Here is a 10,968-nt window from a genome sequence, read left to right as displayed (position 1 = left end):
CCACTCGCATTCCCAGCCACACGCCTCCACCGCCCCCGACGCGTGCCACGGAAGGGAGCGGCTGATCTGTGCGTGACGCCTCGAGGGTTGGGCCTCACTATTAAAAGGGGACAGAGGCGGCGGCGCCGGCCCCAGGCCCAGCCCAGGCCCAAGGAGGGCCGCTTGTTCTGTCTCCCAGCCGCCGCGGGATCAACGTCGTTGGGTCACAGCGGCCACGATGCAGCTCCTGATGAGGGTGCCTTCTCTTCCCGAGCGGGGTGAGCTGGACTGCAACATCTGCTACCGCCCCTTCAACCTTGGGGCCCGCGCGCCCCGCCGCCTACCCGGCACGGCGCGCGCTCGCTGCGGCCACACACTGTGCACCGCTTGCCTGCGCGAGCTGGCGGCGCGGGGCGACGGTAGCCGCCCGGCCGCGCGCGTGGTGCGCCTGCGCCGCGCTGTCACGTGCCCGTTCTGCCGCGCGCCTACCCCGCTCCCGCGCGGCGGCGTCTCGGAGATCGCGCTAGACCCCGACTTGTGGTCACGGCTGGAGGAAAAAGCGCGGGCTGAGCGGGAACGAGACCCGATGGGGAGCCCGGCTAAGAAAAGCGGAGACAACGGAGAGGACGACGGCGACGGGGAAGACGAGAGCGCGAAGGGGGCGGGACCTACAAGTGCGGGTTGGCGCGCGCTTCGCCGGATCGTGGACAGGGTCCTGGCGCCAGCGCGCCGCTTGCGGCGTCCGTTGCCTAGCAATGGTGAGGGGCCTCTTAGGGAGGATGCTGGGCACAGAGCGCTGAAGAATGCTGGGTCAGGTTGCATCCTCCTGTTGCCACTAACCCTTCTTCTTTCCTCCAGTGCTCTACTGTCCAGAGGTCAAGGACATTGCCCACATGACCCGTTGCACGCTGTAACCGAAGAACCTGGGAGCTGTGGCAGAAGGCAGGTGGGAGTTGCATCTTGGGGCATGCTCTCATACAAAGGGTTGATGTCAAGACTACCCCCTCTGATGCTGGACTTGGTACGTTCGTGATGGCATTGAACAGAAAGTACCCTAGGTGGCGTGAATTTTGAGCGGCGGAGGCTCCTGGACTGTGTATTCATTGTATTCAGGATGGAAGTGGCCAAAGGATAATAATACAAAGCTTACCATAATGTGGGAAGAAAACACACAAAAGCTATAGCTTTGGCGTTTGTTCAGGGAGGCGGTGGTGTAAGATCCCATTTTAGCAGTGGTCAGTGGTTGGAAATGTTTACTTAAAAAAAAAAAAAAGACAGGACAGAGGATAAGTTAATTATCATGCCAATCCCGTGTATCTGGTTATGTGTGTATGCTGGTATGCCATCTTCCCACTCTTGGTTCCTTGTTCCAGAAATTACTGAGTTGCCTCCCTGATTATGATTGGAAGTCTTGCTTCAGCTTGATAAGGCAGATATGAAAATGTCCAAGGAGTGTTTATATGAGGCCTTAATTAAGGCTTATCAAGGATGGGTGAGCCATTTGATAAAGGAATCAGAATTTAACCTTATGTTATCTTTACAGACTTGGTAGCAATATTGAAAAAAAAATCACATAATTTTAAGTTTGTGTCCCATGATGGGACATTGCTTATTTTATGTGATTAGTTCTATTTTAACGTCCTGTAAATATCTTACCATAGACTTAAAATCAAGACCAGCAGTGCTGGTCTCACAGCTTGCTAGAAGTGCAGAATTTCAGGACCTCAGTCCACATTCCCTGACTCCATTTTCAGAATCCCAGGTGATCTATGTGTATATAAGTTAAGAAGCACTGGTTCAGATCTTCCTCACTCTGGGATGTCATCATCATCTGTGGGTGGAACATTTAACACACTATGACACACTGCCTTAAAGTTCGGAAGTGACATTCTATTGTGGAAGGAAACTTTTTTTCTGAGCTAAAAATGTGAATTTACAGTAGGCCTCAGTTTTCAGAGGTCTTTAAGAGCTTTTTACTGACAAATAATAATGTATCTAGTTGTAGAGTGTAAACCTGTTTTAGGAATGTCTTGTCATTTGCCTGTTCTTGATGTCAGCTTCAGTGTTCCCTTGTGGAGGCCAGCACGCATCTGCTGTGATGGGCCTTTTTGTTACATTTCTGTATGTGTGCTGTCAGAACGAATGCTACATTAATCTTCTAATGTTTTATGTTTTGAGTGTTTCCAGAGTGTAAACGCCAAATGACTATCTCCAGAGCCAACAGCAGTGTTAATGTATATGTACTCAAAAAATGTTTGCTGAATTTACCCATTTTTATTTTAATAGTTTTGAGAATAAAGTATCTGTGCTTACTCAACCTGTGGAAGGCTGTTACTGAATAATTCAGAGTATTGTCTCGCAGTTTAAATCCTTCACAGGTGACACCAGACTGACCTGAACCTTTCTGCTTTGCAGTGGAATTGAACCTGTGGAGCGGTAGTGACCTCTACTGACTCTGTGGGGAAGCAGTGACTTGGAGGTGGAAACCAGTTTAGGTGTTAGGCACCTCTCCCTCCCATATGTCAGGAAGCCTGCTCCCTCTCTGCCTGCCACTTAGCATTGTGGCCTCAGGGACCCTGCTTCTCACCAGCTCCACACTGAGCTCATGACGTGGTTGTATTGGGGAAAGGTCTTCCACACTTGGGAGGCAGAGGCAGGTAGATCTGAGTTCCAGCTAGGTCTACAAAATAAGTTCCAGGACAGCCAGGGATACACAGAGGGACTCTGCCAGTGGCAATGGGGGTGTATGTAGCTGCTCCTTTGATTCTTGAATGGTTCAAGAGATCAAAGCCAGCCTTGGCTACAAAAGAAGTTCCAGGACAGCCAGGGCTAGAGAGAAACCCTGTCTCAAAATCCAAAATAAAAGGGGGGGGGTTTATTAAGATGAAACAGAACAAAGCAATAATCTTACTTTCCCTCCATATAAGAATTCCCCCTCCGCAGGCAAAAATGACAGCACACAGAAAGGAAAGTATAATTTATATGTACAACCGATAACCTGATACAGAAGAGGGGATTGGGACAGCCCAGGAGTGGGAGCGAAGAGACTGGGAAAGGGGCAGCAAAGAGGAAGTGGGGGTTCCCCATGCAAACTGCCACTCCCTGGCCCCTCCATGGAGGGGAATGTGCCCATATCTCCCTAGCCTGTTATCCACTATGCTGCTCTGGTCCCACAGGCAAGGTAGTCTCCTGACTAGGCGCCTGGCCTGACCTACTCAAATTTAGTCTGTATCCAGGCCTTGAGGAGGGAGGATTAAGTCCCCCAGAAACCTGAGCCCCAGAGTGGGGGGTCTGCCCCCATGTGTGGCCCTCTGTGTTCTCTCCCACCCTTTCTAGGGTTCCTAGAACAGGTTGGGAAGCTCCTCTTTGGCTTGGGGGAGTATCACCCAACCGTTACTCTTTGGGGGTGGGGAGGGTCCGTGGTCCTTGGTCCCTAGGGAGGAGAAAGGTTCCTAATGCAAGATGCTGGTACACACAAGGTGACTGAGCCACCAAACAGTGCCTTTATTCTGAGGCTGAACAGCAATCAGCTCCCTCTCTTGCAGGTGCACCCTCCATGTTGAAGAGGAGGCCACCTCTCCTCTCCCCTTCTTTCTCCTGGTGCTATGTCCATCCCTCTGTAGTGAAGCCCCCTCCTCTCTGCCGCTCTTCTTCTCACAGTTCCTAAGGGCCAGGCCAGGCTAATCCCCCACTTTCACAGGAGGCAGAGGTGATACTGCAGGAAAGGACTGGGGAGGTGCCACCTCTTCCCTGCCGACAATCATTTAGTGGGAAGGCTGTGTATTTGGTGGTGGGGAGTAAGGGTACTTGGAAGACCCTGCTAACCATCTCCCACCCAGACCTCTTCACACCAGCACAGTCTTCAGGGTTTGGTGGGAAAGGTGTGTGGAGGTGGAGAGAGATAGGGGTCCTTCTTGAAGGGAGAAGTTATAGAGGGGCAAAAGGGCTCCTAGCCCAGCGGTGGCCCAAGGGGTGGGGAGGGTGGAGGGTTGGCAGCAGGCCCCAAGGCCTGAGATGTGGGTCGGCTTCGGGGCCTGGGCCTAGGTGAAGGGCAGGCCTGAGACCCAGTCAGTCGTCTATACAGATCACCTCCCCTGCTCGGGGCTCCTTCCGATCCAGCCCGTCTGACACCAGCGCCCCCATCATTTCCTTCTCTTTCTTCACCAGCACTGGAGGGCCGTTGGTGGTGGCTGTTTGGGGAGGCAAGTTAGGAAAGGTCAGCCTATCCTTACTGCCATATCACTTCCTGTCACTCTGACTCTTCTTATAAATGTAGGATGACTGGAGGGACCCTTCTTCTCAGATTCCTCTTGTGCCAGGATGAGGCCGGGTCTGACTCCCCAGCCTTTCTGAATTCACATTCACTTCTCCTTAAGGAAACCAGGTAGAGGGAGCTCGAGTGGGTGAGGCTTTGGGTTTCTTAGTTTGGTTTTGTTTTGTTTGAGAAAGGGTTTCTCTACATAGCCCTTGCTGTCCCATCTGCTTCCACCCCCCAAGTGCTGGGATTAAATGCATGCGCCACCACACCAGGATGCTTTCTTTTTTTGACAGCATCTCACACAGCCCAGGCTGGCCTGAGAACTCTCAGGAATCCTACCTAGGCCTCCTGACTGATGGAGAGTTTTGTCACGGGGATAGAAGAGACACAAAGGGATGGCTGTAACAAGTCCAGAACCACTCTTTCATAAAACAGTGGACACTTACAAGGAAGAGAGATGGGTTTAAAGCAGGACAAGGGAGTCAAGCAGGGACGAAGTTTGGCAAAAGTGAGGGAGAAGCAAGGAGTCAGAACCACCATCTAACCTGTGATGAAGGACCCTGCAGGCATCTGGCTGTAATTGGCGCCTGCGGCGGCCAGGGCCCCTACGGGTGCGGCGCTGAAGGCTGCCCCGTACCCCGGTGGAGTGGCGTAAGGACCCGGGGGAAAGGCCTGGAATAGAGAGCAAGCTGAGGTTAGTTAGTCCATTGTCTAAAGGAGAGGAATCATGCTCCAGAATGACTAGAGGTTGTGGTGCAGGTAGGGAGACTCAAGGTGAAGCCTACTGTAATAGGTTGTTTCTCCACATATGTAGGATTCTGATGGAGTGGGGGGGGGGGCACTGACAGGGTAACAAGTTAAGGAAAAGAGGGTTACCGGTGTGGGGTGAGGCTCTGTGCCCTTGCTGGCCAGCCGGCTGAGGATGCTGCGCTCGGACATCTGAAGGCGGGCTGCGATGGGGGGTATTCGGGACAGCGTGGCTGGCAGGCGGGTCACATCCGCCTTCATGTCGCTCAGCAACTCCTCCAGCTGGTTCAGAACTGGGGCCCGGGCCACAGAGAAAGAAGAGCAAGAGAAAGATGGAAAGAGAGAGATGGAGCCAGAAAAAGTGACAGTCAGATGGACAAGTACAGTCAGAAAAAGAGGACACAGACCAAGTGACAAAAATGACAGGAAGTAGACAGAAAAAAAGTGATTCAGAGGAGGAAAGTTTCAGGCCAGATACCACATAGGACAGATGGAAATAAAGAAGAGAAAGGAATATGGAAAAGAGAAAGGAAAAGACATTGGAAGACATGGGGTCGGGGTTGTCAGAACATCCCATACTGAAAAAGGGAGGCTTAGGGGTTGGGGATCGTGGGGAGGAAACAGGAGGCATGGGGTAGTATGATTTAAGGAATCGGTTTTAATACATAATGGAAGAGGGAAGTTAAGGGTCAGCGTTACATAGAAGGACCTAAGGCAGGCAGGTTCTGTTAGGTGGTTAAGATGGCTCTGGGACTTACGCTACAATTATCAAGGAAGAAGGATATGGGAGAAGAGGTTAAGGTTAAGGAAAGTTTTATGGGGTACGGTCAAGGGTGGATGGGCAGGAATTTTCACTTCATGGGATAAATGAGGTGCTAAGATAGTGACCTGTGGGATCAAAGCTAAGGACATTTGTGTATAAACACAGAAACTAAAGCTATCAGGATCATGGCAGTACAATCATGTGGGCACACTCCCAGGGATTCGGTCTCACTGAATAAGGTGACTGGTACCTACTGGCCACTGATGTGAACCCTATCTATCAGGTAGGGAGAATGGGCATGGACAAGGAATAAAGGTTAAAACCCAAAAGGATGCCAGCTGGGTCAGAGGTGGGGTGAGAGGTCAGAGGGCAGTGGTTCAGAGGGTAGAGGGGTAATGGGGCAAGGGGTGTGGGTAGATTTTGAGGGGTGCGGGGTGAAGACTTACGCAGCGTTGTGGGCCCTCCCCCGCGCGGGGCCACCGCGGCCCTTACCCTTGTGCAGGACGGCGTTGGCTGGCTTGTTCCCTGCCAGCGACTCCTTGGAGAGGTGCTGGTGGCTCTCGGCTAGGCACTCGGCCTCGGCAAAGCGGGCGTGGAGGGCCATGGCGGGGTGCGCCGGCTCCTGTGACAGGTTCAGGTAGGCCGCCCGCCGCAGCTGCTCCTCGATCACCAGCGCCTGCTCCAGGAGCTAAGGGCACAGGAAGAGGTGAACACAGAGGTGAGCAGAGGGACAGGACACAGCACTAGAGAGCTACTCCGCCCCCACTCTTGGCCCAGGAAATGCCACATGCACTCCAATGCACACCACAGTTTCCATCACTTGGGTCTTAGCCAAAAGTGCTACCTCAACTCTCAAGATGCTAACGCTCCCTTTAGATGACTTCTGACCCAAGGCCTTCTTCACCCTACTTCTTTCCTTTTTTATTCCCACCTTGAACCTCCGGGCCAGGAATTTATTTTTCATCTCCAGGAAGTTCCCCTTATTGGCTTCAGTTTTAAATGGTTCATTGATAATGGCGAACTGAGCATCGTTCTGGATGTCTTGCCACCGGGCATAGCCATGACTGCCAGTGGAGGAAAGGGGACTATCAAGGAATTTAACTGAATGGTCTTGACTGTGGACATTTCTTCTCATTGACCAGATTTTCCCAGACTGTGGTACAAGTATCTGCCCTAAGTGTAGACCCTTCTTCAACCTGTAGCTCCCCTCTGTCCTGGTTAGTTTTTCTCATTAAAGTTATATGGGAAGTGGAACCTCAATTGAGAAAATGCCAAAATAAGGTCTGGTTGCAGGCAAATCTATAGGGCATTTTCTTAATTAATGATTGATGTGGGAAGACCCTGCCCATTGTGAGTGATGCCATCCCTGGACAGGTGGTTCAAGATGCTATAAGAAAGCAGGCTGAAAACCAGCCTACAACTCATAATCCCAGAAAACCTAGACAGCAATGAGGACCCTAAGAGAGACATACATGGATCTAATCTACATGGGAAGTAGAAAAAGACAAGATCTCCTGAGTAAACTGGGAGCGTGGGGATCATGGGAGAGGGTAGAAGGGGAGGGGGAAGAAAGGAAAGGGAGTGGAGAAAAATATACAGCTCAATAAAAACAATTTTAAAAAGAAAGAAAAGAAAGCAGGCCAAGCAAGCCGTAAAGGGCAAGCCAGTAATCACTCCTCCATGGCCCCTGCATCAGTTCCTGCCTCCAGGTTCCTATCTCGAGTTCCTGCCTTAAGTTCTTGCCCTGACTTCCCTGGAAGACGCATTTTAAGTTGTCAGATGAAATAAACCCTTTCCTCCTCAAGCTGCTTTTGGTCATGCTGTTTATCTCAGCAACAGAAACATGACCAAGACACCTCTCTCCCAGCTGAGAGACCTTTCTTAATTGTGCATATGTACAAAGGATACAGGACGATCCCAGCCAGAAGCCAATAGTCATGTCTTCGGTGCCAGATTTCATTGAGCTTCCCCGAGGAAATAGCTGCCCTCTCTTCATTCTGCCACAGTGTGTGAAGCTCTGCGAAGAGAGAGGCATCAGAGGCTTGTGGTCCGCATCTACCCCAGTAGGCATGTTCGCATGGAAAGCTGAGTGAGGGCAGAATGTTAACTGCTCCCTAGGAACTGTGAGTAGGGTGTGGGTGAGAGAGGTGGCTCAGTGGTTAAGGTGGCTTGTTGTTCATACAGAGCACCAGAGTTCAGTTCACGGCACCTGCACAGTAACTCACAACCATCTGTAACTCCAGTTACAGGGATTCAGCACCCTCTTCTGACCTCTAAGGGTTTATACACATGTGCACACACATACATGCAGGCAAACACGCAGACACATAAAATAAAACTGAAAAAAAATTAAAAAGTGGGAAAACATGTTAGGCAGTAAGAAATAGAGTTAATAAAAATAGGCTCACGTTAGGATTAAAACAAAAAATTAGAGATGAGAGGGAAGGTCCATTGTCAGCATGCGCCATCTCACTGAAGGACTTGGAATTCAATGGAGCAGGCAGCCTCAGGCACAATGAGAAAGCCCAGAATGGACAGTGAGGAGCAGCTAACAGATGACAACTCGCACCTGTAAAACCACCATCGGCGATATTGAACATGAACCTCGGCTTCTCCACCTTCTCTTCACGGCGCCCATTGGACCGTGGCTCATCTCGAGGAGGCCCAAGTCGGAGCTCCCGCTCTGCTTTCACATCCTCTGCTAGGCCAAACAGGGCAAAGCTCACACCTCAGGACAGTCTCTACTAAGTCCCAGGACTACTTAATACCTAAACGTGCTGGCTCTCCCAACAGCTACCCACCCAAGGCCCAGGCATTTGGTTTTCCAAGATTCCACCTCCCCTGGTTCCCTTAGGGACTCAGATATCCAGTTCTTCCACCCATTACCTCTCTTGCCCAAATCCCCTGTTTCCCCCTCCGGCCTCTCCCTGTGTTCCTGTACATCCAATGGTTTCTCCTCTCCCCTTTCTGCTGGTGTTGGCTCTGAGGCTGTGGAAAGAGTCAAGAGAAGGAAGGGAGGATGTTACTCTCATCCCAACTCCAGAAGACGGAACTCCAAAACTCCGGAGCACTGGGATAATCACCCACCAGACTTCTCTCTGTCTCCTCGGTACCCAGGTTCAGGCTCCACCTCTCCAGTCACCCCTGGTGCTTCATCCTCTAAGAGAATCTTCCTTGGTTCTAGTCGTTCTCCAAGTGATGGGGCTGGGCTGGGAGAATCAACCTGGTGAAGGACAGTGGAGTCCAGGTGAGCTAAAGGGTTCCTAGGTAGCTAGTTACCAAGACCCCTCCAGACCTTCCGCTCAGTCTCCTCAGAGAGATCCAGGTGTCCACACACCTCTGTCTCCATCTTTTCCCCCATCCTGCTATTCTTCTCTGGCTTCTCTTCTGGGTTTTCAGTGTCATCCTTCTCCAGAGGTGTCCGTATCCCATCTCCTTTCTCACTCGGAGCAGGGGTAGCTGTGGCGAAGGCAGAGTGCTATGGTTTGGATATGGCTTAAGTGTTCTCCAAGAGTTGGTTCGTGTGCTGACATTTAATGCCCAGTGTGAGGTACTAAAATGGTAGAGACTGAATCTAAGGACAGTATTTACAGGTGGGTTTTGGAGGAAATAATCAGGATTGGGTAAGGTCAGGGGTGAAGCCCCTCCCCACAACTGAATCCTGTTGACTCTTAAGAGGACGAAGAGGGAAGAATCTACACGCATGCTCTCTGCATTTCAGCATGCGATATTCTGTGTGACCTTGGGATTCTGCAAGCAAGAAGGTGATCACCAGATGCAGCTGTTGACCTCAAACCTCTAAAACCATGAGCCCAAATAAACCTATTCCCTGTATAAAGTTGCTTAACTTCATGTATCTCATTACAATCACACAAACAGCCTAATTCGGGGAGGGGGGAGGGGAACCCTGACATCTGACTGCACTTCTTCCCCCACCATCCTGACTCCCAATTACCAGGTTTAGAGGTGCAAGGACTGTTGGTTGTAGACGCCTCGGGAGTGGTGGGAGATGTTTTGGTTGGGGAGGAAGCCCTGGAAGAGCGCTTGGAGTCAGCACTGGGATCAGGCATGAGCTCCGGCATTGACCAGCGGCCATTGATGTGCTCAAACTCTTGCACCTGGGGAAGGAAGCATGCAGGGACAAGGGTCAGTAACTGGTGCTGGTGTGTGGGAAGCCCTAGTCCCTCTGTAGCACACCAGCCTGCCCTAGAATGAGGAGATGAGAGACAGAGGAAGAACAGAGACCAAGCAGCTGCCCAGATGCTTGAGTGAGGAAAGACTGATACCTTCTTCTTGACGAGAGACATGACTCCAATGCGGGTCAACACCTGCTGGCGACTCAGCCCCTCCCGAGGAACCCCATCGGCAAAGGTTTCTGAGCCGTCTGCCCCAGGTTCACACAGATGGCGCATGAATAAGGACACATAGGCCCTGAAAAGCATGGGGGGAGAAGGAAGATTGCAAGGTCTTAGGGGGTGTTCAGGCAATGAGGGAGATGCAGAGATCACTGACCTCCTGAACTTTAACTCCCCAGGTGCTTTCAAGACTCGGCCCATAGGCCTCTCGCTTGTATCACCCTCCATGTCCTAACTCATCCATGGACCTTCCCCATCAGCCCCCCCCCCACTGCATCTCCTGGGACTTGGCCCCATCAGTTGGTTTTTCATCCTGTTCACCAGCTCCTCCTGCCAAGTTATCATGGCCAAGTAAATGTGAGGCCAGGCTAGCCTGGGTGAGGCTCCTTCCTCAAACACCCCTCCCATGAGGAAGAGGCCTGGCCCCTTTACTCTAGGCTCTGCTGAGGGGAAGTGGGGTAGGCTGAGCCCACATCCCAGGAAATAGAGCCTGGATGTGTTATAAGGTAGGAGGTGGCGCTCAGCTGAGTAAGGTCACATCATATGGTAGCCAAGACAAGAGAGGAACACCCAGAGCTCCAAGCCCCACTGAATTCAACCCCACTCACTTAAACTCTTTCTCGGTCTTGCCCCTCAGGTCACGCACTAGCCACTGTGTGGTGAAAGCATCCTGTGGTGGCATCCCCCAGCGCATCACAGCATTAAGGAAAGCCTTCCGTTGTCGGGTATTGAATCCCAGTACCTGAAGGTGGGGCGGGACAGGGCCAGGAATGAGATTAGAAGTCTGAAGTCCTTTCTACCCCTGGTGGCCCAGTCCTTAATCCTAACCCACTCTCCACCTCCCACTGCCACCATTTTCTCCTTAG

The 10,968-nt window shown here is 51.6% G+C and overlaps 2 protein-coding genes and 1 non-coding gene across 3 annotated transcripts in view; 1 reads left to right on the top strand and 2 right to left on the bottom strand.

The window, feature by feature from the left end:
• The first annotated feature begins 217 nt into the window (after positions 1-217).
• On the top strand, positions 218-2,242 carry Rnf227 (ring finger protein 227). The gene is made up of 2 exons (XM_038328156.1): positions 218-737; positions 838-2,242. The coding sequence occupies exons 1-2, from the start codon at positions 218-220 to the stop codon at positions 891-893; spliced, it is 576 nt and encodes a 191-aa protein (XP_038184084.1). The 3' UTR covers positions 894-2,242.
• Positions 2,243-2,941: 699 nt separating this feature from the next.
• Positions 2,942-10,968, bottom strand: part of Chd3 (chromodomain helicase DNA binding protein 3) — a 26,618-nt gene continuing 18,591 nt past the window's right edge. Inside the window, exons 28-40 of the mRNA XM_038325316.1 lie at positions 10,711-10,844; positions 10,034-10,178; positions 9,703-9,865; positions 9,085-9,206; positions 8,835-8,970; positions 8,634-8,735; positions 8,317-8,445; positions 7,656-7,764; positions 6,679-6,811; positions 6,240-6,435; positions 5,114-5,277; positions 4,783-4,909; positions 2,942-4,169 (exon numbers count right to left, since the gene is read on the bottom strand). Of these exons, the coding sequence (XP_038181244.1) occupies positions 4,048-4,169; positions 4,783-4,909; positions 5,114-5,277; positions 6,240-6,435; positions 6,679-6,811; positions 7,656-7,764; positions 8,317-8,445; positions 8,634-8,735; positions 8,835-8,970; positions 9,085-9,206; positions 9,703-9,865; positions 10,034-10,178; positions 10,711-10,844 (1,782 nt within the window). The 3' untranslated portion in view covers positions 2,942-4,047. The remainder of the gene's footprint in view (positions 4,170-4,782; positions 4,910-5,113; positions 5,278-6,239; positions 6,436-6,678; positions 6,812-7,655; positions 7,765-8,316; positions 8,446-8,633; positions 8,736-8,834; positions 8,971-9,084; positions 9,207-9,702; positions 9,866-10,033; positions 10,179-10,710; positions 10,845-10,968) is intronic.
• Positions 10,456-10,594, bottom strand: LOC119813865. Its single transcript, XR_005285308.1, has one exon.

This window comes from Arvicola amphibius, chromosome 4, assembly GCF_903992535.2.
Source record: "Arvicola amphibius chromosome 4, mArvAmp1.2, whole genome shotgun sequence".
Classification (NCBI taxonomy): Eukaryota; Metazoa; Chordata; class Mammalia; order Rodentia; family Cricetidae; genus Arvicola; species Arvicola amphibius.
Note: the sequence above shows the minus strand (reverse complement) of the source record. Positions and strands in the feature narration are given on the sequence as shown.

What these genes read in the sequence shown, in the direction of transcription:
- Rnf227 (XM_038328156.1), top strand. Translation starts at nt 218, where the DNA reads ATGCAGCTCCTGATGAGGGTGCCTTCTCTTCCCGAGCGGGGTGAGCTG. An exon ending in GCGTCCGTTGCCTAGCAATG is followed by an intron (nt 738 to 837) that starts GTGAGGGGCCTC and finishes TCTTTCCTCCAG; the next exon opens with TGCTCTACTGTCCAGAGGTC.